General features: G+C 39.5%; 1 protein-coding gene across 3 annotated transcripts in view; it reads right to left on the bottom strand.

Annotated features, from left to right (window-relative positions):
• Positions 1–26,448, bottom strand: part of ZNF512 (zinc finger protein 512) — a 34,770-nt gene extending 8,322 nt beyond the window's left edge. Inside the window, exons 1-11 of one of the 3 annotated variants that reach the window (XM_058682882.1) lie at positions 26,292–26,448; positions 25,711–25,769; positions 15,741–15,925; positions 14,448–14,543; positions 13,430–13,513; positions 12,658–12,782; positions 12,044–12,130; positions 11,530–11,628; positions 10,750–10,917; positions 7,370–7,564; positions 147–248 (exon numbers count right to left, since the gene is read on the bottom strand). In XM_058682882.1, the coding sequence (XP_058538865.1) occupies positions 147–248; positions 7,370–7,564; positions 10,750–10,917; positions 11,530–11,628; positions 12,044–12,130; positions 12,658–12,782; positions 13,430–13,513; positions 14,448–14,543; positions 15,741–15,925; positions 25,711–25,769; positions 26,292–26,321 (1,230 nt within the window). In that variant the 5' untranslated portion in view covers positions 26,322–26,448. The remainder of the gene's footprint in view (positions 1–146; positions 249–7,369; positions 7,565–10,749; positions 10,918–11,529; positions 11,629–12,043; positions 12,131–12,657; positions 12,783–13,429; positions 13,514–14,447; positions 14,544–15,740; positions 15,926–25,710; positions 25,770–26,291) is intronic. The other 2 variants (XM_058682883.1, XM_058682884.1) reach the window with 2 other exon arrangements.
• Between the last annotated feature and the right edge of the window lie 125 nt (positions 26,449–26,573).

Genomic DNA, 26,573 nt, shown 5'->3' with positions numbered 1-26,573 from the left:
ATTCACAGAATTCTGAACAAATAAAATAACTAATGTTTTAAGCCACTAAGGTTCAGATAACTTTGTCATGAAGGAATCAGTAACTGAGACAGAAGTTTGATAACCTTGATAAACATTTACTGAAAAAATGAATGAGAAAGAACCACCTGGTTAGGGCACTGAATGCGATGATATTTCTTGATATCTGACTTCCATTTGTGTAGTACTTCCTGGCTGAAGGTAGGAAGCCCAGGGCGAGTATATTTTAACTACAAGACAAGAAATATTTTATTGGAGGAATCCAACTTCCAACCAAAATATCCCAAAAGGTTCATACCCAACTCTTTAGGTTATGTAATTCTGGAGTCTGACAAACATATTTTCATGTGCCAAAAATACTGTAGTATGTAAGACCCTTTAAATACAAATTTATCTGAAACTGGTAAGTATAACTGTCTGTTTTTTAATCTTAGAATAGTTTTGATTTTTAACAGAGGGCAGGAGAGGAGACTTTCAGATATAGCACTTCATCTACAGTTTTAAAAAGCTAGTGACAGAGCATTTACACAGTTAAAATACTCATTACGAAAAAGACAAAGATACAAATATGTACTGTAAAATATAGGTATACTCATAAATATGGTACATATATACACATATATATACAACACATGCAACAGAAATATATGTAGATGGGGGAAAAGCTAGAAGGCTATACATCAAAATGTTAACAGTAGTCCTCTCTGGGTGGTAGAATTTTGAGTAGCTTTGATGATTTTTCCCTGCTTATCTGCATTTCTCCTTTTTCTTCAAAGGTGTCATGTTAATTTTTGGTATTTAAAAAATTCAGGGGCACCTGGGTGGCTCAGTCAATTGAGCATCCGACTTCGGCTCAGGTCGTGATCTCGTGGTTTGTGAGTTCGAGCCCCGTATCAGGCTCTGTGCTGACAGCTCATCAGAGCCTGGAGCCTGCTTTGTATTCTGTCTCCCTTCTGTCTCCCTCTGCCCCTCCCCTGCTCATGCTCTGTCTCTCTCTATTTTCTCTCTCAAAAATAAACATTTAAAAAAAACTCAAAGAAATTAAGGTTCAACCTAAAACAAAGATGTGAGAGAACTTGGGGATGGAACACATGATTTTTACTTATACTGCCCAAGCAAAATTATTCCTCACACTTGCCTTCACATGCTTGACCCAAGTTAGTCGCTCTCTCTCTTTTCTTTAGATTTATTTATTTATTTATTTATTTAGAGCCTGACGTGGGGCTCGAACTCACAACCCCAAGATCAAGAGTTACATGCTCCACCAATTGAGCCAGCCAGGTGCCCCTAAGTTAGTCTCTTCTTACAACTACTATAGTTTCCAGAAGAGAGACAGCTAGCACCTATAGAGACAGTTCTTACAAAGTCCACCACAAGTAATAGCTGTATTTCCAGTGAGTAAACAATCCTCCTGCTTGGAAAATGGAAGTATCTGAAAAGAAGCTGATGCTCTTTCTGAGACAGAAAAACAGAACCAAAACCCAGAGGTAAGGGGAAATAAGGAAGGCAGCCTAAAGGAACTCTGCCAAATCTATAAGAGGAATCAGAGCAGAGCTGGCTTTATTTATAAGCACCTCCTCTCTTCAGCTAGGGTATACAGGTCCATCTAAAATCCTTTTATAGTGATAAGAGAATATTTGCATAAACTATTATATTCATATAATAAACTATCATGTTTACGCAGCTATAAAAAAAAGAAATGAGGATAATCTCTAAGAACACATATGGAGTGATTTCCAGGATACACTTTTAAGTGAAATAAAGCAAATTACAAAAGAGTATGTATGTGAGAAAGAAAAAGATCTAAGAAAATATGCATGTATCTGGTCATCTAGCCCATAAAAATACAGGAAGGATAAAGCAGAAACTGAGTGTGGTGGTCTCTGCAGGGAGCAGGGTGGGGACAGGATGGAAACAAAAGGGTATTCAGAATGGGAAAGCTGGGAAGAGGGCAGTGACCCTTCTATAAGATGACCTTTTGTATGGGGTCTGACTTTTAGAACTATGGTAATGTTTCACATACCCCCCAAGAGAAATGACCAGTTTCAATTAAACAGGATGTAGGGGAACTCAAAATGTAAAGAAAAGTAACACATGAACCTAAGGATTACAAATGAGAAGCATAATGAAGGGAGCGAGGGAGAAAGCCAATCTAAATAACCGTAAAATAATACTTTGAGGGACGCCTGGGTGGCTCAGTCAGTGGAGCATCTGACTTTGGCTCAGGTTGTGATCTCACAGTTCATGTTAGTGTGGAGCCTGCTTGGAATTCTCTTTCTCCCTCTCTCTGCCCCTCCCTCACTCTCTCTCTCCCTCTCTCAAAATAAACAGGTAAGTTAAAAAATAAAATAAAACAGTACTTTGACTTTATACTGTAAGGCTGAAGATGAAAAGAACGATATACAAATATTCTTCTATAGCTAATAAACCTGTTTTTACAGGGGTATGGCTTAATAATTGTAAAACTACTTTATGTTATACTAGGACTAAGCAAATAAGTAAATATATTACAAACAGTGAGAGCTAGGTTTTCTTACTGTTAGAGAAAGGAGTTACAAATAAGCACAAAGGAAGGCAAGAATGAAACTTGTGGTGTTGGACTGGAAGTGAAGGTATCATGGCTTTAAATATGTATACAGACAGACATAAAAATGAACACAGAGTGTGTGTTTTCATCTACGAGTAGACATACATATATATCCTAGTTCTAGCCACCAAGAGGGCCCAGAAGCAATGACACCCCAGCAGGAATGAGTACACCCAGCATTCAAATCTTGTTTTTTAAGTATATTCTCCAATAAAAGAAACCAGCATTCTTTAGAGAAATGGTTGATTCCAGGGCGGGGGAAGGGAATACACAAGATGACTCTACAGCACCTTATGTTGTCAAAGAGTACTCAAAAAAATGATAGAAGCATGTCAAAAAGGCACAGGGGCCCACTGCAAAGAGCTCTTGATGGCCAAATCTGGAACAAGTTGAGCCAAAAAATGAATAATAATAGCACTGGATTATACACCTACAATAAAATATCCATGAGTCCATACTGATATAAATAGATTAAGAGAAAAAAAGGACGTATTTTCTCACAGAATTTCAATTAATAATTTATGGAAGAAGTAATGGAAACACAAACCATCATTAGGCAAACAACCATAATAATAACTGTTGCAGGCAAGAGTCACTGACGGATGCTACAGCACGTGGGCAGAGGTATGATAAGACACAGGGTAGTTGCACAGTGTCACTATCCCAACAAAATGTTCACTAATTACAAAGAGGAAAACTGTAATTTTGCCTTGGAGAAAACTGGACAATACACCCTAATCAAGTGATCAAAGTTATCACTGGTAAAAAAAGACACATCAACATCATATACCTCCTAATATGGTATATTGAGAAAGGCAAACACTGCTTCAGTGGTAATCTTGACAAAAACATATAACTTTCAATCTAATCTTGAGCAAACACTAGACAAATCCATATTAGGGATATTCTACAAAACAACGAGCCTGTTCTCTTCAAAAGTGTCAAGAGCACAAAAGATCGATAAAGCCAGAAGGATGATAACAGATGGGAGGAGACCGAGACGACTCAGTAAAGAGAATTAAATGTGAGATCTTGATGGGATCCTATGTTATTGGTTATGTAAGATGTTGGCATCAGGGGAAGCCAGGTAAAGAGCATATGGGAACTCTGTACTAATTTTGCAATGACTCGGTAAGTCTAAAATTATTTCCAAATACAAAGATTCTTGAAAAAGGAATATAGGGGTGTCTTGGTGGCTCAGTCAGTTAAGCTTCTGACTCTTGATTTCAGCTCAGGTCATGGTCTCACGGTTTGTGAGTTCGAGCCCTGTGTTGGATTCTGTCTCTCCCTCTCTCTGCCCTTGCCCTGCTTATGTGCTCTCTCTCTCAAAATAAATGGAAACATTTAAAAGAAAGGAATATATATTTGTGAAACAAGAAAAAATATTTATTGGTCTCTGCCCTCAGCTCCTGCTAATACTCAGTCTCTGAACCTGGTTCCTGATAGAGAGTTCCTAAAACACCTACTAATTTTCTGAGTAATACCAGTATTTGGACAGAGTTCATAAATCCCTTGGAATTTCCTGGGTGATAGGAGTATCTTTTGTTTTGATGAGGTAATACTCTGTGGGTTCCTCAGTGGGCTAGCCACTGGCAAAACCAAGCCTTGATTAGAAGCTTTGAACTTTCAGACACATTCCCCATTCTCTAGAGAGGGAAAGGGGCTAGGAATAGTTAATCAATCATGCCTATGTGATGAAGTCTCTATAAAAATCCCAAAATTATGGGGTTCAGAGAGTATATATAAGTGCCAAGAGGGTGATACACCTCCAACTCCACAGGGATAGGAGCTCCTATGCTGGGGACTCTTCTAGACCTCACTCTGTATTTCTTCATCTGGTTGTTCATCTGCAGATTTTATTATATCCTTTATAACAAACCAGTAAACACGTTGCCCTGAGTTCTGTGAGCCATGCTAGCAAATTACCGAAACCAAGGAGGGGAGCATGGGAACCCCAATTTTTAGCCCAGTCAGTCAGAAGTACAGATGACAACCTGGGACTTGTGACTGGCACCTGAAATTGGAACAGTCCTGTGAGACTGAGCCCTTAACTTGTGGACCTGAGACTAACTCCAGGTAGATAGTGTCAGGACTGAATTAAATTGTAGGACACGCAAGTGGTGTTAGAAAATTAGTCTGTGTGGGAAAAACCCACACATCTGGTGTCAGAAGTGTTAAGTGTGTAGTAGTATGTGAGTAAAAGAAAACACAAGAGTTTTTCCTAGACCATGTTGCTTGTATTTGCATTAAAAAACACTAGAAGGACACACAAGAAACCAGTAAGAATGGCTACCATGGATACAGGCTAGAACAAGGATGGGGTGAGAGTGAGATATCTCAATGTTTATTATCATTTTGACTTCTGAACAAGAATATATTATCTATTCCAATTAAATTTTTAGTTTAAAACAAAACAAAATAATAATGCCTTTAACCTACACAATGTCAAACTATAAAACTGATGATTTTAGGAGAGTATCTGCTAGATAAGACTAGCAAACCTTATCAATCAGTTAACAAATATTTATGTCTAATTCCCTACACCGATCAACACAGTGAAAGCAAACGGACTACAATATCATAAGATACATACCACTGTACAAAATTCACATTTAAACTGAATTTAGATAACCACATACTTTAGCCTGTGGCAGTAAAAAAGTAGCAATGAGTCTGAAACAAAAAAGGATGCTCTGATACTCAAGAACAGGATCCAACTCCTTGGACACCAGTAGGACTGGTTTTTAGACCAAATAAAAGGTATCCACTTCCACGAATTGAAATTTTCTTATAATATATGACATTCCCCTCATGAGTCAAAGCCCTAGGCCAAATCTAAACTATCTTTCTTGATACCATGGAGAGTAATAGGTCCTTAGCTCTAACCTTAATCTTTACTCGTATATCCTCCCAAGCCCTTCCCATGACTACCCCATAGTCATATACTCCTTATCTCCTCTTGGCCAAATATGTTCCTTTGGTCTATGATCTATTTTAAACCAAAGACTTCTAAGCTACATTCTATAACCCTGAGAAGTACACTTGGGGCCATGGAAGGAATGATAAAAGTATCAAGGAGAAGGCCAAGTAGGCAAAGTTTTGGGCTCACTACCCCTAGTTACATACAGAAACTCCATTTTTAATTTTTTTTTTAATATTTATTTTTGAGAGAGAGAGAGAGAGAGAGAGAGACAGAGCATGAGCAGGGGAGGGGCAGAGAGAGAATGAGACACAGAATCCGAAGCAGCTCCAAGCTCTGAGCTATCAGCAGATAGCCCAACATGGGACTCAAACTCACAAACTGCAAGATCATGACCTTGGCTGAAGTTGGACACTTACCCAGCTGAACCACCTAGGCACCCCAGCGACTCTATTTTAAGTTATTCTACATATTGGTGTTTTATATAATTTTCATTTGGAAAAAAAAAAGTGGGTGGGGAGAGGAGTTCTGTTGCTAGAAAAACAAACTGAAATCATTTATCTAAACTAAATATAAACTACTACATACAAATTAACAAAGTGGAAACAGAGACTAACAAAAGACTAACAAAAAACTAACAAAGTGGAAACAAAGACTAACAAAAAAGACTAATCTGGAATTCGGATTCCCTCCAGAAGCAGTTCAAAATTAAGAGGGTTCCTTAAGGAACTTCTGAAACAGACGGTCTCTCTAGGACCCATATGAATCCAAACACTGAAGCTGGATCAGACATACTCCATCTCTAAGGATTAAGAAGCAACATACTGATAAAGAAATTGTAGTTTATGTACACAATGGAGTACTACGTGGCAATGAGAAAGAATGAAATATGGCCCTTTGTAACAAGGTGGACGGAACTGGAGAGTGTGATGCTAAGTGAAATAAGCCATACAGAGAAAGACAGATACCATATGTTTTCACTCTTATGTGGATCCTGAGAAACTTAACAGGAACCCATGGGGAGGGGAAGGAAAAAAAAAAAGAGAGGTTAGAGTGGGAGAGAGCCAAAGCATAAGAGACTCTTAAAAAATGAGAACAAGGGGCGCCTGGGTGGCGCAGTCGGTTGGGCGTCCGACTTCAGCCAGGTCACGATCTCGCGGTCCGTGAGTTCGAGCCCCGCGTCAGGCTCTGGGCTGATGGCTCGGAGCCTGGAGCCTGTTTCCGATTCTGTGTCTCCCTCTCTCTCTGTCCCTCCCCCGTTCATGCTCTGTCTCTCTCTGTCCCAAAAATAAATAAACGTTGAAAAAAAAAAAAAAAATTTAAAAAAAAAAAAAAAATGAGAACAAACTGAGGGCTAATGGGGGGTGGGAGGGAGGGGATGGGCGATGGGTACTGAAGAGGGCATCTTTTGGGATGCACTGGGTGTTGTATGGAAACCAATCTGACAATAAATTTCATATATTTTTTTAAAAATAAAATTAATTAGGGGCGCCTGGGTGGCGCAGTCGGTTAAGCGTCCGACTTCAGCCAGGTCATGATCTCGCAGTCCGTGAGTTTGAGCCCCGCGTCAGGCTCTGGGCTGATGGCTCGGAGCCTGGAGCCTGTTTCCGATTCTGTGTCTCCCTCTCTCTGCACCTCCCCCGTTCATGCTCTGTCTCTCTCTGTCCCAAAAATAAATAAAAAACGTTGAAAAAAAAAATTTTTTTTAATAAAATTAATTAATTAAGTTTTTAAAAAAAAGAAGCAACATACTATTTATCATGTACTCAAGTGCATTTACTTTTCCGTGTGTACTAAACACAACATCAGACATGGTTCAAAATTAACGCAAGTTTCTACTTTACCTTCCGATCATCAGGCACCAAATCCTGAAGCACCTTCCTCTTAGGCCATTCCTTGGCCAGTTCAGCAGAAGCCAGCTCCTGCAGGTGGTACACAGCTATCTTGGCAGAACGCCTCTGAACTCGACCCCCACTCTTTGGCTCCAGGCTCATCTCCTTTAAGCACTCTGGCTGTCCTGACTCTGGAAAGAATGAGATCTGCAAGAATGAGACATAGCAAAACACAGGCCTGAGAAGTGGCTTCCAGCAAAGCCAATGATTAAGGGCTATCCTTCCTGCTCTAAGTATCAAAAGCTCCTCACTGGCTTGCTAACCACTAGCATAAAGCTCTACCACCTTCATGCATATTTTGCGGGTATAAAAAATTTCTTAGGGTAAAGTCTGTTCTATTTTAATAAGTAAAGGTCAAGACATAGCCATGTGCAAAGACATGAACCTCAACCCATTCCTACCTCGTACTACCTATAAAAATTAACTCAAAATGAAATGTAAACCATGTAACTATAAAACTTCTAGAAGAAACAAAGGGAGGACATTTTTGTAATCCTGGGTGTAATGGTTTTTTGATGTGTCACCCTGGCTAGGCTACCGTCATCAGTTATTCAATTAAACGCTAATCTATGTGCTGCTGTGAAGGTACTTTGTAGATCTAATTAAAGTCCAGAATCAGTTGACTTTAAGTAAGAGAGGTGTGACAGAAGAAAAGGCAGGAGAGATTCAGAGTGTGAGAGAGACTCGATACTGCTGCTGACTTGAAGAGGAAGGGACCACAAGCCAGGGAACATAGATGGCCTTCAGAACCCGAGAACAACTCTCGGCCTACAGCAACCAAGGAAATGAGGTCCTACAACTAACTGCGTGGAACTCAAGTCTTAATTTTAATGAGCCTCAAAACAGATTCTCCCCTTGAGCCTCCAAAAAGGAACAGTCCTACTGACACTTTGATGCCAGCCTGGTGAGGTCCTACACAGGGGAGCCAGCTGAGCTGTGCTATCCCTGGACTTCGGGCCTAATACACTGAAACAATACAGTTGTGTTATTTAGGCCATTAATTCTGTGGTGATTTTTTTAAAATGTCTTATTTTTTGAGAGAGAGACAAGAGTGTGAGTGGGGAAGGGGCAGAGAGAGAGGAAGACACAGAATCAGAAGCAGGCTCCAGGCTCTGTGCTGACAGCTCAGATGCAGCGCTGGAACCCAAGAACTGTGAGATCATGACCTGAGCCAAAGTCAGACACTCAGCCGACTGAGCCACCCAGGCCCCCTTGTGATTTTTTATAGCAGCAATAGAAAATTGGGTTGGGGGGTGCCTGGGTGGCTCAGTTCATGATCTCACAGTTCATGAGTTCCAGCCCCGTATCTGGCCCTGTGCTGACAGCTCAGAGCCTGGAGCTTGTTTCAGATTCTGTGTCTCCCTCTCTCGCTCTCTCTGCCCCTCCGCCACTCACACTCTCTCTCAAAAATAAATAAAAACATTAAAAAAAAAAAAAAAAAAGAAACGAAAAGAAAAGAAAACTGGTTTGGGCAAAGAGATATTAGAAACAACAACAAAAAAAGCATTACCCATAAAAGGAAAAAATGATAAATCGAACTTAAGAACTATGCTCTTTGAAAAACACTATAGGGGTTCCTGGGTGTCTCAGTCGGTTGGGCATCTGACTCTTGATATCAGCTCAGGTCATGATCTCACAGCTGTGAGATCAAGCCCCACATCAAGCTCCACACTAAGCAGAGCCTGCTTGGGCTTCTCTCTCTCCCTCTCCCCCTCCCTTGCTTGGGTGCTCTCTCTCCCTCTCAAGATAAATAAACTTATAAAAAAATTTAGAACACTGTAAATAAATGAAAAGACAAACTATAGACTGGGAGAAAATATTTGCAAAACATGTATCTGATGAAGGGCTTCTGTCCAAAATATATAAAAAACTCAGAATATTCTCAAAACTTCCTAGTAAGACAACAAAACTCCAATAATAAAGGATTTCAATGGCCACTTCAAAAAAGAAGACACTTCACTAACAACTGACATTGCCAATAAACAAATGAAAAGATGGTCAATGTCATTAGTCACTAGGGAGATGCAAATTTAAACTACAGTGAAATACCACTGCATACCTAATAGAATGGACTAAGAAAAAAATGAAATTAACAATAGCAAATCCTAACAAGGATACAAAGCAACTGGAATTCTCATATTTTACTAGTGAGAATGCAAAATGGTACAGCCACTCTGAAAAAGAGTTTGGCAGTTTCTCATAAAGTTAAACATACATTTATCATATGACCTAGCTATCCCATTCCTAAGTATTTACCTAAGAGAAATTAAAATTTATTTTCACACAAAAGCCTTTTATGTGAATGTTTATAGTAACTTTATTCATAATTGCCAAAATATGGGAACAACCCAAATGTTCTTCAACTGATGAATGGATAAAGAAACTGTGAAACATCCATACAATGGAATCCTAGACAGAAATAAAAAGAAATGAATTAATGATACATGCAACACATGGATGAGTCTCAAATGTATTATGATAAGTGAAAGAAGCCAGACTCAAAAGGAAGGCTACATATTGTATGACTCCATTTATAGGACATTGTGAAAAAAGCAAAACTTATAGGGACAGAAAATAAATCAGTGGTCAAATTGTTCTATATCTTGATTGTGCTGGTGACTACATGACTATGTATTTGTCAAAACTCGTAACTGCACGCTAAAAAGGGTGAATATATTGGGGCGCCTAGGTGGCTCAGGCGATTAAGCGTCCAACCTCGGCTCAAGTCATGATCTCACGGTTCATCGGTTTGAGCCCCGCATCAGGCTCTGTGCTGACAGCTCAGAGTCTGGAGCCTGCTTCGGATTCTGTGCCTCCCTCTCTCTCTCCGCCCACCCCCCCCATACTGTCTTCGCTCTCAAAAAATAACCATTAAAAAAAATAAAAAATTAAAAAATTAAAAGGGTGAATATTAATTATCATATGTAAATTATACCTTGAAACTGAATTCTAAAAAGAAACATGAGGTGGGGGAAGCCTAGAAATGTAATCAAGGGGGAAAAAATCAAGACAAAAAAATTGGAATGGAAGAACCAGGCGGACAGAAATTTCCACAAAATTTCTAGCTAAATCGGAATGCCTTAAGCTTTAAAAGTATAATAATGAGTTTACTTCTGCACAGATTACACGCTGAACTTTGATTTCTCTAACCTAATTATGTTCAAAAGGCAGAAATAAGAGAACCAAGGAAAAATAAGGAAAGGAAAACAAAAGCATTCAAAGATTAAAAGGGGATACAAATAAGGAACAGCGGATGTATGGGAAGATGTCGGAGTAAGGAGTCCCCAAAAAACAGATCCCCAAACAGGGTCTGGAAAGTAATCAGTACTCACAGGCCCATGCTCTGACCTCAGGTGATACGCAAGTCCAGCCTTCGATTTATATGGCTTTCCACAGTGGTGACATTTCAGGGTCATCTCCTCCAGCTCTGCAGCCCCTTTGCCACATTTTCTGACATGGTACAGATATCCCATGATGCTGGTGAAGCTACTAGAGCAACTCTGAACACAGGAGAAAGGCCTGAACTATAATCTTACATCTTTTGACATGATTTCTCAATTTCTCAACAGCCACAAAGCATTCAACCACCATCTCACGTAAATAGATCCTCTGGTATCACTAGACCCTCTCCAACACTTCCCGTTGGCACAACCTTTTCTTGGCCCTTGTGCCTGGCTGAACGCCTGTCCTGTCCACCACCAACCGTGACAGTCAATCAGTTTAGTTGGCATTCAATAAACTGGATCTGTGTGTCTCCCCTGTGGCAGAGCTTCCTCTCTGGTCTGTGACTCGACTCCACCCCAGTATCATACACCCAGCAATGGCAAAGCTCCTCACAGTGAGAATACTAAGATCCTTTTCATCACACTAAAAAAGGATGGTAAAGAAACTCCTTTGAACAAAGGGAAAGAGGGGGGAAATAAGTTTGTGGAGATGAGAAAAAAAATAAAGAGCTACTAATGAATTCAAAACAGCTGGAAAAGCAGGAGCCACTCTTACGCTGTAAGATGACACAGAACCAGGTCTACAAGAGAGAAGAAATGGAACAAAATAACAGAAAGACATTGATTCAAGACTCCAGGCAGAAGGAGACACTGTCCCTGGGCTCTTACCTCACGCATGCACCTGAGCTTTCCCAGTCTCTTTAAAACTGTTCGGAGCCGCTCTCTCTCACTTGGTTCGTCTATTTCATCTCCAGCCTTCAAAATGGGCTAGAAAGCAAGACAAGCAAACAAGCAGATGATTCATGGAAAAGACAGATACAGAAAAAAATTGTATCATAGGAGAATCAAGGACTGGACTAGCACCTAAGCCGATGCCCATGAAGCTTAGTTATCTGACTCCTGGCTTTCTCCATCTTCTCCTAGACAGACAAGGAAGCAAATGTAATGCAAATAAGAGCTCAGAGCCTCTATCTTCCAGGAGACGAACCTCTGGGGCTAACCTAAACACACAAATACCCACCGCAAAGGTTTCATGTGCATGACTCTTCTTTCAAAAAGGTATTCTTACTCACACCCCTATAAAGCCCCAGAGCCTTAGACACCTCCACTGGGTTATCCGCACTCATCTAAGTAAAGACATCCAAACACACACAGGCTCATACAGGACAGAAGATACTCTTACCAAGCTATTATGATTTGCCATCACGTGATACTTCATCCCTGCCAGTGAACGAAGTTGTTTCCCACAATGATGACAAGTAAACATTTCCTACAGGAAGAAATACTGCTCAGTGTCAGGTTGTTCAACAGAGAAACAGAATGTAACAAAGTCCTACCCGGATGCTCTCGTCTGTGTCTCCTTTATTTCCAAAACCCAAAGAATCTCAAAACCCCACAACCTCAGTGTCACATCCTCAAGGGTAAAGAAGTAAAAGTAACTCATTTTTAAAGGAGTAAGAATTACCATTTACTGAGCGCCAACATTTGCTGAGTAACGGGGTGGGCACTCAGCATGTATTATTTCTTTCTTATCCCTTCAGGGACTACATAAAATTATTTGTATAATTTGTAAGATAAATGAGAAAAACAAGGTCCACACATAAAAAGCTAAATGACACAACCAGTAAGTGGCTAAATGAAGATTCAAACCCAAGTCTGTCAGACTCTAAAGCCTCTGTTTTCCTTGTAACACAATGCTGCTGCTTCTCCACAGTAATCAGCACACTGACACAGCGATAGTTGTCTGAGGTATGGGAAAAGGTCATAACCCTTATGAAACGCCACAAAATCTCTAACCTGTTTGCAGGTCTCCATGTGTTTCTTTAAGCCCTCTATGGTCTTCCTCCCCACCGCCTGGCAGGTAGGACAGGAGACACTGCCTTTATCCACGATTTCTAGGTACCATTGTTCCTCCAAACTGCCTACAAAGCAGAGAAAGAAACACTTCATAATTTGCAGAATTCTCTAGAAACAGAAAACGTATTCCTGGAATTTAGTAAAAGTATCATTTTTTTTCCTTCCTGGGGAAAAGACTCTTTCTAGAAGTAATTTTTTTTCAGACAATGAGGAGTTGCTGATACTCCTACTCAGTCCTCCACGACGAAAACCATCTGAGAACCATTCAAAAGCCCAGCAGCTTAAAGAACTGGGCAACATTTTTTTTTCTAGCTTTACTGAGGTATAACCAACAATGGGCAACATTTTCACAGCAGCATATAATAATGGGATACTTAGATATATAACAGCCAATTTCCTGTTTCCTGTGTGTCTGAAGATGTTCTTAAATGTTTTTATCCCCATTTAGTCTCCATGAAAATTCTGACTACCTTCATTATCCCTATTTAGAGACAAGGTAACTAAAGCCTGCAGAAGTTAACTAGATGAAGGCAGACCAGAAAATGAGTTAAGAGCCAAAACTTAAAGGAGGGTCTGACTGGCCTCCAAACCCATACCCTTAATAACTGCCTCCTTAAAGAAACTCTTCGTAACATCACTCCTTGACCAACAACAACAACAAAAAACAGAGTGCGAGACCTTGATACCCCAAAGCTTCCAACAGAAAACATACCTGCTGCGTAAGCTGGTGGTTCCTTCCGAATACGACGAGCCTGGGATTTAGGATTAGGTTGAGTTTTAGGCCGTTGCTTCCTCCCTGACACAAGACAGAAACTTGAAGCCCAACATATCACCTTTGCTATCCAATCTGTTACTATCAAAATTTCCTCCCATCTCTTCTCAACACCCTATGTCCCACTCCCTCAACCAACCGTCTCCCTTAAGTTATGACAGGGTCCCTCTCTCTCTGCCCCTCCCCCATTTGTGCTCTGTCTCTCTCTGTCTCTCAAAAATGAATAAATAAAAAAAAAATTAAAAAAAAAAGTGCTCGCTTCGGCAGCACATATAAGCATTCCATATTTTAAAAAAATAAAATAAAAATAATAGAGGCGCCTGGGTGGCTCAGTCAGTTAAGCGTCCGACTTCGGCTCAGGTCATGATCTCGCAGTTCGTGGGTTCGAGCCCCACATTGGGCTCTGTGCTGATAGCTCGGAGCCTGGAGCCTACTTCGGATTCTGTGTCTCCTTCTCTCTCTGCCCCTCCCCCATTTGTGCTCTGTCTCTCTCTGTCTCTCAAAAATGAGTAAATATGGGGCGCCTGGGTGGCGCAGTCGGTTAAGCATCCGACTTCAGCCAGGTCACGATCTCGCGGTCCGTGAGTTCGAGCCCCGCGTCAGGCTCTGGGCTGATGGCTCGGCTCGGAGCCTGGAGCCTGTTTCCGATTCTGTGTCTCCCTCTCTCTCTGCCCCTCCCCCGTTCATGCTCTGTCTCTCTCTGTCCCAAAAATAAATAAAAAACGTTGAAAAAAAAAAAAATTTAAAAAAAAAAAAAAAAAAAGTAAATGTGAAAAAAAAAAAGTTATGACAGGAAAAAATAAAAAAAGTCAGGTAGGATGAAAGCCATTCCTCACCAAAAAATCAAAGGGTTCAGCAGTGCTCCAAGGGACAAAACCTCAGGTCTCTCTCCCTTTTACCCCTGAAGAATAAAGCCAAGATACCCAAGGGAAAAGAATTAGCAAAGTTACTCCCTCACCATAAAGCTTATGCTTCTTCTGAGGAAATTCTCGATAGTCTTCATCTTCTTCCTGCCTGGGTTTCCTTTTTCCTTTGGTTGATACTCCACCTGACCCTGAAATACCACACAAAAACAAACAAACAAAACCCTCAGTATGGCTTACAAGTGAACATACTGGCCAGCCTTCAAAACATCACTCACCAAAAAAAAAAAAAAAAAAAAAAAAAACCACTCACAAGGTCATCACAGGAGAAATCATCAGCAAACACAAGCCCCACAGAAGTGTCTGTGACAGTTTTAGGGAAGTTGGTAAAACTTCACTAACTCATTCGACCTCCCCATTTCATTCTTTTACTGTTCTCCATCCCAACTGATCAATTGTTCCCCATGAATAATAAAGGCCTCTAAATGTCAACAGAGGATGAAACTGGTATAATGGGAAAGAAGTTCAAATCATTTGAAGAGGAAAGGCTGATACCCGTATAACCTAGAGGAGTAAGAATTTCACTCTAAAATAAAAGGACAGTTGGGAATGCAAGCTGGTGCAGCCACTCTGGAAAACAGTATGGAGGTTCCTCAAAACACTAAAAATAGAACTACCCTACAACCCAGCAACTGCACTACTAGGCATTTATCCACGGGATACAGGTGTGCTGTTTCGAAGGGACACATGCACCCCCATGTTTATAGCAGCACTATCGACAATAGCCAAAGTATGGAAAGAGCCCAAATGTCCATCGATGGATGAATGGATAAAGAAGAGGTGGTATATATATACAATGGAGTTTTACTCGGCAATCAAAAAGAATGAAATCTTGCCATTTGCAACTACGTGGATGGAACTGGAGGGTGTTATGCTAAGTGAAATTAGTCAAAGAAAGACAAAAATCATATGACTTCACTCATATGAGGACTTTAAGAGACAAAACAGATGAACATAAGGGAAGGGAAACAAAAATAATATACAAACAGGGAGGGGGACAAAACAGAAGAGACTCATAAATATGGAGAACAAACTGAGGGTTACTGGAGGGGTAGTGGGAGGGGGGATGGGCTAAATGGATAAGGGGCAGTAAGGAATCTACTCCTGAAATCAGTGTTGCACTATATACTAACTAATTTGGATGTAAATTAAAAAAGAAAATAAATAACTAAAAAAATAAAATAAAAGGACAGTTCACAAAGCTTAACAGTGTGTGACAGCCTAACACAGATGTGAGAAACATATGTGATGCTTAATACTTTAAGAACCATTTACAACAGCTACCTAGAGAATGCTCTGTCTTTGAAATAAAGCAGAGATACTGGTACCTTCAACACGCGAAGCAGCAGCTGCCTTGACCCTTCTCATCTTCATCCAGTAGGTAGACTTTCGGAAGGATGCTGGAAAATCACTCACTGGCTCACATGAAGAAGCAGACGACGAGCCGCTTAAGGAGTCATCGTGAGGAATAGTGTACTGGAAACTATTATCCTTTATGGAGCACTGGGTCCTGCTATTAATATGACACAAATATATATACCACAAGAGTAAAGTTCCTATTAATTATTTTATATCATAAGAAGTTGGTAACCGATGCAAAACCTAAGAAGCCTGATAATAAAAACAGGATTAGGTTGTAATCTAACAATTACAATGGTTGACCAAAGGCAACATATAAAATTATTATTATACTTTATTGTGATAAGAGAAAGCAGTACACATTAGTGCTCACTGTGCAGTCCAAGTAGGCATTCTTTCCTAGATTGATCCAAGAAAAGAAAGTAGTCAAAGTAATAGGTTGTTCTACGACCCTTCAGAAGATCCCATGGATCTGTAACCAGGCACCTCTATTTCTCTGAGAGAGGGACAGTAAATAAATAGTACCCCTGAGAATAAAGAAGGAAAAAAACAGTTTGTAGGGCTCTAGTCTGCTCCATCTTCCCTCTCCCTTAGCCTCCTCCCTAAACCTGGTGTCAGGGCTGTCCTGTCTTATTTAGGCAATATGATTCTTAGTTCCCACAGTTAAAGGAAGGCTGCTGTCTTGTCTGAGGTAAGCTGGCCAGACAAGTCTGATACACAGCTGGATCCAAATTCCCAAATTTAAGACCAGTCACTATGTAGTTAACAAACATGACTGAGTAATTACAAAGTTATCTTCTAGGAGGCTCAGAATGCACAGAGGAGCAGCAGTTCTCAAAAGTGTGGTCCAAGAACCTCTGAGACATCCTTCTCCAGCTAAAGATCTGTGTGAGGCATGCGTTAGGTTTATGGTTCAGAAAGATCACTCTGGATGCTATACATTAGATGACCCATGGAGGAAAAGTGAATAAAGGGAGAAGAGGTAGCAGTTTATTGTAATAGAATAGATAAGAGATGATAAGGACTTGAACTAAGGTTTTGTAATAGACGTAAATTGGCAGATTCAATATAATACTTTAAATGTTTACTTATTTATTTCGAAAGAGAGAGTGTGCACATAGGCACAAAAGCGGTCCTGAGAGAGAGCGGGAGAGAAAGAATCCCAAGCAGGCGCGCCGTCAGCACAGAGACCGATGTGGGGCTCAATCTCGTGAACTGTGAGATCATGACCTCAGCCGAAATCAAGAGTTGGCCGCTTAACCTACTAAACCACCCAGGTGCCCCTAGGTGACCATTCTTAAGAAATATGTAAGTAAAATGTGATAAATGTCTACTATGGAATACTATGTAGTTGTTAGAAGCAATAAACCATTTCTACACATAGAGACATGAACATAACCAAAAAGCATAATGTTGAATGACAGAAGAAACAGAACAAGACTAATGTCAATTTGGTAAATTAAAAACAAATAAACGTGTAAACAGCACTAGCTATTTTACAAAGATTCATAAATATTTAAGGACAAATGTCACACTTGCTAACATGGTTGTCTCTGGAAGGAGATGGAAATGGAAACAGGTAAAACAAAAAATAATAGGGACTGATGATGTCAGTATACTCTGAGCAGGGAAGAATGATTTTCACTTCTCTGCACATGAGATCCAAAATTACAAATTTAATACAGCGAAGTCTTGATTCAGCCATGGTGCATAAGCCCTCTACAGCCCATCCCTCCTGCTTATTACAACTAAAACTCCTAGATTCTGAAAAGAAAACAAAGCAGGTGGATTGTGGAGAGAAGTCAAAACTGGGAGAAGTGACTCCCATGGGATGTGTTCCCCCCCACCCCCCGCTCTTTTTTTTTGTTTTCCCTCACATGTGGCTCTGCAATAAGGGTGGGCCCATTTGTAGAGTAGCATGGGCAGCCTACATTCCAACAAAAACTCTATCTTTCTGACCAGAGAAACCAGGAAAAGGGGTCTCTATAGACCAGAAGGTGTGAGAGAGCTATGAAGAAGAGACATGCAAAGAAGGTAATCGCATAATTCTGTCCGAATTCATACAAATCACAGCTTAATCTGAGCCATGTATGTGTGGAGCATACCCAAGCCAGTTTAGCAAAAGCTTCAAAAGGTGAAATAAGATTTTAACAAATTGCACAAGCCTCGGACTAACCCCTGAGTGAGAGACAGACCCAATCCAATGTAGCAAAAGCTTGGAGAAATGAAACAAGACTTGAAACACCTGAAAAAGTCTCCAACAAACCACTAAACTATTCAAAACAGACTTCAACTATCATAGCAAAGACTTAGAAGAGTGGAACTAAGGGGCACCTGGGTGGCTCGGTTGAGCGTCCAACTTCAGCTTAGGTCATGATTTCACGGTTCTTAAGTTTGAGCCCTGCATCAGGCTCTGTGCCGACAGCTCAGAGCCTAGAGCCTGCTTCAGATTCTTGTGTCTCCCTCTCTCTCTGCCCCTCCCCTCCCTCTCTGCCCCTCCCCTCCCTCAAAATTAAACATTAAAAAAAAATTTTTTTTTTAATAATGGAACTAAGATTGAACCAATACCCTCAGAAGACAAGACAGAACTTATGGTCTGAACAGTAAACAGGTTACTTGCTAAAATAAAAACAGCAATGATGGGGCACCTGGGTGACTCAGTCGGGTGTCTGACTTCAGCTCAGGTCATGATCTCACAGTTCATAAGTTCGAGCCCTGCATCGGGTTCTGTGCTGATAGCTCAGAGCCTGGAGCCTGCTTTGGATTCTGTCTCCTTTTCTCTTTGCCCCTCCCCTGCTAGTATTCTCTCTCTCAAAAATAAACATTAAAAAATTTTTTTTAAATAAAACAAAACAGCAATGATCTCCCAGAAGATTCTAAAAGCACACAAAGTCTATACAAATAACATTCACAATATTAGGAATAAATTCCAAAATTATGCAATACACAAAGAACCAGTAAAATGTGAGTAATTCTGAAAGGAACAGATAACAAACAAATGTCACCCCAAGATGATCCAGAAGTTAGAACTACCAAAGATTTAAAGATGCTATTATAACTATGTTTCATGAAATAAAGGAAAATACACTTGAAGTGAAGGAAAAGATAGGAATTATCAGCAGAAAACAGAAACCAAAAAAAAAAAAAAAAAAAAGAACTGAAATTTTAGAACTAAAAATACAATATTTGAAATACAAACAGAATGGGCTCAATAACAGAATGGAGATGAAAAAGGAAAGAGCCTGTGAACTTGAAGACAGATCAATAGAAATTAACCGATCTGAAGAACAAAGAGAAAACAGACTGAAAAACACTCAGCAGAGCCCCAACAACCTGTGGGTCAACATCAAAATGTCTAACTTAAGTGTAGCCATAATCCCAAAAGGAAAGGAAAAAAGTCTGTGGCATGAAAATACATTTGAAAAAAATAATGGTGGAAAGTCACCCAAAATTAATGAGACATTAATTTACAGATCCTAGGAGCTCAACAAACACTCAAAAAAATAAACTCAAAGCAAAATACACCCAGATACATCTTAATGAAAAATTTCAAAACCAAATGTTAAAAAAAATCTAGAAAGCAGTTAAAAAAATAACATTATATTTCTGTATATGCATATGTACATATGTATACATATGTATGTGTGTGTGTATATATACATCAATGATTTAAATGACCACAAAACTTTGAATAGAAACCAAAGAGAACAGGCATGCCTGAGTGGCTCAGTTGGTTAAGTGTTCAACTTCAGCTCAGGTCATGATCTCATGGTTTGTGAGTTCAAGCCCTGCATCAGGCTCTCTGCTTGTCAGCACAAAGCCTGCTTCTGATACTCTGTCCCCCACTCCCTCTGCCTCTCCCCTGCTAGTGTGCTCTCTCTCTCCCAAAAATAAATAAACATTAAAGAAATTTTTTTTAAAACTTAAAAAAAAAAAAGAAACCGAAGAAAACAGAAAACAGTGTAACATCTTTAAAATCTTGGGGCCCCTGTGTGGCTCAGTCGGTTAAGTGTCTGACTTCGGCTCAGGTCATGATCTCGCGGTCCATGAGTTCGAGCCCCGCATCGGGCTCTGTGCTGACAGCTCAGAGCCTGGAGCCTGTTTCAGATTCTGTGTCTCCCTCTCTCTCTGACCCTCCCCCATTCATACTCTGTCTCTCTCTGTCTCAAAAATAAATAAATGTTAAAAAAAAATTTTTTAAATAAAAAATATGGGGCGCCTGGGTGGCTCAGTGGTTAAGCGGCCGACCTCGGCTCAGGTCATGATCTCACGGTCCGTGAGTTTGAGCCCCGCGTTGGGCTCTGTGCTGACAGCTCAGAGCCTGGAGCCTGTTTCAGATTCTGTGTCTCCCTCTCTCTGACCCTCCCCCGTTCATGCTCTGTCTCTCTCTGTCTCAAAAATAAATAAACATTAAAAAAAAAAATCTTTAAAAAAAAATAAAAATAAAAAAAACAAAATCTTGAGAGAAAAAATTTCTCAATCTGAAATTCTATATTCCATGTAAATATCCTTTAGGCATACATCTTCAGATGAAAAAAAAAAAAGAAAAGAAAATTTGTTGTCAGCAGACCTGCTCTATGAGAAATGCTAAAGGAGATTATTCTATCTGAAGGAAAATGATACCAGAAATCTAGGTTTTTAAGAATGAAGAAAGAACAAAAGAAATGGGTAAACATATTTAAAAAAAAAAAAAAACAAACCCAAAACCCTCTTTAAAACAAAACTTTAACATTATCTGGCAAGGTTTTCAACATAGGTAGATGTAATACATATGACAGCTATAACTTAATGGTCAGCAGACCGGGTTAAGAAATCTACATGGTTGTAAGGCCTTTACATTTAAGCAAGGTGGTAGTACGCAAACTCTAAGTAGCCTATGTAATGATAGGTATGTATACTGCAAATCCTAAAGCAAGTACTACACACAAGAGAAAGAAAGAGAAAAAAGAAAGAAAACAGCAAAAATTAAATATATAAACTAAAATCAGACAGTAAATATTTAAATAATCCAAAATAAGGTACAGGGGTGCCTGGGTGGCTCAGTCGGTTAAGCGTCTGACTTCGGTTCAGGTCATGATCTCACAGTTTGTGAGTTCAAGCCCCGCATCGGGCTCTGTGCTGACAGCTCAGAGCCTGGAGCCTGCTTCAGATTCTGTGTCTCCTTCTCTCTCTGTTCCTCTCCTGCTTGCCCTCTGTCTCTCTCTCTCTCAAAAATAAATAAAGACTAAAAAAAAAAAATTAAAAACAAAATAACGTATAAAGGAACAAAAAAATAAAATACAGAGAACAAATAATAAAATAACAAACCTAAATCTAACCATATCAATAATTAATTTAAATGTTTATGGTCAGGACACCTGGCTGGCTCAGTCAGAAGAGCATACAACTCTTGATTTTCGGGTCATGAGTTCTAACCATTGGGTGTAGGGATTGCTCAAATAAATAAATAAATAAACTTTAAAAATAAGTAAATAGATGGATAAATAAATAAATAAATGTTTATGGTCTCAACACTCCAATTAAAGTCAGATTGTTGGGGCACCTGGGTCGCTCAGTCAGTTAAGCACCCAACTCTTGATTTTGGCTCAGGTCATGATCTCGGTTTGTGAAGTTGAGCCCTGCATCGAGCCTGACATAACATGAAACTGGAACTCTAAAAAGCTCTAGATCTATTAAAGAAATTTAATTTATCATTAGAATTTCCCAAAAAGAAACCCCTAGACCCAGAATGGTTGATTCCACTGTTGAATACCACTGCAATAAGGTTTTTTCTTTTATATATATATTTTTTTATTTTTTAAGTTTATTTGTTTATTGGGGGGGGGGGGGGGGGGAGCAGAGAGAGAGTGACAGAGAGGATCCCAGGCAGGCTCCTTGCTATCAGCACAGAGCCCAACTCAGGGCTCAATATCTGGAACCTCTGAGATCATGATGTGAGCAGAAATCACCAGCTGGACACTTAATCGACTGAGACACCTAGGCACCCTTTTAACCTTTTTAAAGGGGAGGAGGAGGCATAAAGATCAAAAAAGGAGAAAAGAAAACTGCCCCTTTTTGCAGATTATATGTTTGTTTACAAAGAAAATCTCAAAAAATAGAAAAACTACTAGAACTAAAAATGAATTAAGCAAGTGGCAGGACACAAGGTTAACACATAAAATCAATCGTATTCTTAGATACCAGCAACAACAAACTAGAAATGAACTTATAAAAATAGTATCATTTATAATAACATGAAAAACACATAAAATACCTAAGAACAAATCTAACAAGAGATAACCAAGATTTTATAATGAAAACTACATCATGTTGGTGAGAGAAGTTAAAGATCTAAATAAACGGAAAAATATACCATGTTCATAAATCAGAAATCTCAGTATTGTTAAAATGGCAATTCTCCCCAATTGGTCTACTGATTCCATATAATACCAATCAATACTTTAGCATGCTTCTTTTTATAGAAATTGAGAAACTGACTCTAGAATTTATATAAAAAGACAAAGAACCTAGAATAGCTAAAAAAATTTTTTAAAAACAATAGTAAAGTTAGATGACTTATCCTATCTGATTTCAAGATTTACTCTAATCCTACAAGACAGTTTAGTATTGGCAAAAAGATAGATACATACATCAGTGGAACAGAATAAGGAGTCCAGAAACAGACCCACACATATATATATTCAAATAATTTCTGACAAAGGTGCCAATGTAATTGAATAGGGAAAGGGAAGTCTTAACAACAGGATAAATAATAAAAAGAAATTAACATTGATTTTTATGACACACCATGCACAAAAAATTAACTCTAAATGTATCACAGACCTAAATGTAAAACCTAGAAAACTTCTAGAAAAAACAAAGGAGAAAATCTTTGCAATTAGGGATGGCAAAGTTTCCTCAATAGAATACAAAAGGCAGGAAGGATAAGGGAAAAAATAATAACATTTTAATCATTTTTAATGATAAATTTATAATTTTTGGTCTTCAAAAGACACAATTAAAAAATGAAATGCAAACCAGAGACTGGAAGGAAATATCCAAGATACATCTATCAGATAAAGGAACTGTACTCAGAACAGAATTTTATTTTTTTTATTTTTTTTTTTTCCAACGTTTTTTATTTATTTTTGGGACAGAGAGAGACATAGCATGAACGGGGGAGGGGCAGAGAGAGAGGGAGACACAGAATCGGAAACAGGCTCCAGGCTCCGAGCCATCGGCCCAGAGCCCGACGCGGGGCTCGAACTCACAGACCGCGAGATCGTGACCTGGCTGAAGTCGGACGCTTAACCGACTGCGCCACCCAGGCGCCCCTGGAATTTTAAAAAATACTACAATTCCATAGTAAGACAAACAACTCAACTTTTTAAATGGGCAAAAGATACGAACAGGCACTTTGCAGAAGATACATGAATGGCTAATAAGCACATGAACAGATGTTCTACATCATTATTCATCAGGAAAATGCAAATCAAAATCACAATGAAACACCACTCTACACCCATAAAATTGGCCAAAATTTAAGGCTTATTCCCATATACTGCTGGTATATAAAATAATACCACCAATTTGGAAAACAGGTAATTTCTTAAAAAGGTAAACATAATCCTGACATATAGCCCAACCAATCTAAAATGGTATATCTTAGTAAATAAATACCATCGTAGGCATTGATCAAGAGAGAAAAAACATTTTTCCACACAGAGACTTGTATGTGGATGTTCACAGCAGCTTTAATACCCCCAAAATAAAATTAGCCAAATGTCCATCAAGGTAGATAGCTAAACAAATCATGGTATATCCACAATGGAATTCTATTCAGCAATAAAAACTAATTTCAGTCAAAAATTATTATATTGAGTGAAAGAAATAATGCAAAAAGAAAACATACTATATGATTTCATTTATACAAAATACCTTATATAAAATTTCATTTATATAAAAAATATACTATATGCTTTGCATTTATACATGCAAACCACTGTACGGTGACAGAAAAAGGTCGGTGGTGTCCGGAACAGGAGCAGAGGAAGGAACGGATTACACAAAAACTTCTGGGAGAAATGGAAATGTTATCTTGATTGTGCTGACAGTGTTATGGTTATTTACAAATGTCAACGTTGATCATACTGTCTACTTTAAATATGTAAACTGTGGGTATGTAATATATAAATGTATGGTATCTCGTACTTCAATGATACCTCAATAAAAGAATTTAAAAAAATTTTTTTTTAATAAGAATTGGCAGTCCTCTGCGCCAAAACCCACCCTCCAAAACAATGGGACCAATCTCTACCAGGAAGACTTGAAAGCATCAACAAGCCATTAAGAGTCAAGTCCCATGTGACTCTTCTTAGTAAACTGTCCTCATAGGAATTTCTTTATGGTCAGTGTAGGACTCAGATAGACGCATATCCCGTCTCACGAATAAGTACAAGCACATGATCAGCATGATTAGCATCTTGGGAATTAAGTCAATGTGGTTAGAGAACCCCTCCCTCTAGGCCTCTTTTATTTTCAGAGGACTCACCAAAACCAATTATCAAGTATTTTACAATACTTGTCCAATGAGGGTATTTGGTTACTTGCAAAAACTCCAATTAATCTAAAACTTCCCTTACCATAACTCTGGCAAGAAAAAGTTCAAACAGTATGATCATAATTGTAGTGACTTTATAATTTGTTGTCTGTGGCATTACTTTTCAGTCTCAGCTTCTAATCACAAGGAAGAAAAGTTTAACTTATTTTTGACTCCTCTCTGATCTACCAAAAATTTTTACAAGACTGTAGTTCATTCTCTAGGTGCAACTACTTAGATTTCATTAGAAAATTATTTTGGTTCATCTCAGTTTCTTTTGCAGCCTCCCTTCATTCTACCCAATCCTTAAATGCTGACATTCTCCAGGGTTTCATCCTGTAGTCTCTTCTAGTCTCACTTCTCCCCAATGGTTCTCAAACTTTCTCCTACAAAGTCAGTTAAAAATAAGGATTCCTATACCCTAACTCCAATGATTCTGATTCAGATTAATAGATGAGGGCCTATTATTCTTTATATCTCTTAGCAATTACCCACTTGTTATTCCATTAAATGCTTTTCACCTGTTCACATTCTGTTCTCTATGAAAAATACCTTTTCCTTATGGCTAACTGCATTATTTCTTGACTTTCAAGTCTGTTTAGAAGTGATTTGCTCTGGCAACTCTTCCCTTCTGAACTATCACTCCCCCTCCCTAAATGCTATATTAAATTCCTGTTTAAAAATATTTAATTACACTGTATCATGTTGATGTATTTGCCTATCTTCCCTTTTAGATTATTAGTTCTGTGTTTTTCTTGCCTGTATATCTAACCTACTACAGAGCTGGCACATACCAGATATTTAGTAAATGTTATCTGAATGAATTAACCTCTTCAGTGAATATCTAGTTAATAAGAATCTATTTTGTAGTAACAAATATGAAAAAGGTTAGCACATTCGGTCTACAAAGTAATAAACCAGTCTCAAAGCCAAGCAGTCTGAAAAGAAAAGGATTTCTTACAGGCATTTTTATCAATCCTTCCCATGTTCATCAATGTATTCATGAGTACATACTTGATGTCTGAGGATATGCGAGGCTACACTAGGTCATACCTTCCATTTTTAATATAATTCGTGCTTTTCTTTGCAAGCTAGGTTCTTCTCCCCTACATTAGGTTTAGACCCGCACTGTCCAATCAAGGTAGGCACTAACTATAGGTGGCTATTTAAATTTAAGTTAAAATCAAATACAGTTTAAAATTCAGTTCCTCAATCACACTGGCCACATTTCAAGTGCTCAAAAGCCATACGTGGCTACGGTCCTTTACAGCGGGAATACAGAACATTTTCATCATCACAAAAGTTCCACTGGACAGCGCTGGCGACACAATTATAAATGGACCCCAGATAACCTCACTTACTTCTTAGCTCCCACGATCTTCGTGCTCCTCTGGTGCTTAAAGGATGTGGGTTCCGGAGTCTAGCAAATCGCAAGCACATGAGTGAATGCTAGGGACCGCTGAACCTTGACCACAAAAAGACGAATCCCCCTGTGCCCAGAAGAAATGAAGCTCTCCCGGGGCAACTACCTCCAACGAAAGAAAGCAAGACTTTTTTGGAAAAGCTTGTCGTCCTGTCTTCCTACCCAGCCAAGGCAGGTGACAACACCATAGCCTTCATCTCCCACATTCTCAAAGCCCCGTCCCAGATAGAGGCTCTAAAAGGGAGGCGAAAAGAGAGGACAACGGATATGGGAGGTACTGGGGATATAAAAGAAATAGAAACTAATGGCAATCTAGCGAAGAACTGAGTCCAAGGAGATGGGAACAGTCAGCGGTAACTGGGGGGAAAAAGGGAGACAGGTAGATCTGACCTAGAAGGGTGGGGCCTACGATGGGCTCTGATAAAACCAACTCTGAGCATGGCACAAAAGCGAGGGACCGCGTGTTGCGGGCTCGACAGCGCTACCCCTAAAACATAACGGTCAAACCGAGAAACTCACGGCGGGTACTGCACCGAGCCTGGAAGACATCACTCCCTCTCCACGCCTAACAAATCCACCCAAGGGCTCCGGCCAGACCAACGCCACTTCCGCTCTCCTCTCCTCTCCCGGATGTGGAGTCGGCGCCGCCGAGTCCAGATCTGAACGTCTACTTCCGCCTGGCAGCTTCCGAGGGGGCTGCGGCTGGAGTGAGTCACATGACGTGCCTCCCTCCTCTGAGACCCCGCCCCAGGAGGCTGTAGGTGGGGTTTGGACCTCAACACGGCCTCAGAACCCCTTCCT

The sequence above is a fragment of the Neofelis nebulosa genome, chromosome 9 (genome assembly GCF_028018385.1).
Source record: "Neofelis nebulosa isolate mNeoNeb1 chromosome 9, mNeoNeb1.pri, whole genome shotgun sequence".
In the NCBI taxonomy this organism is placed as follows: Eukaryota; Metazoa; Chordata; class Mammalia; order Carnivora; family Felidae; genus Neofelis; species Neofelis nebulosa.
This window is presented reverse-complemented; position numbering and strand designations above follow the sequence as displayed.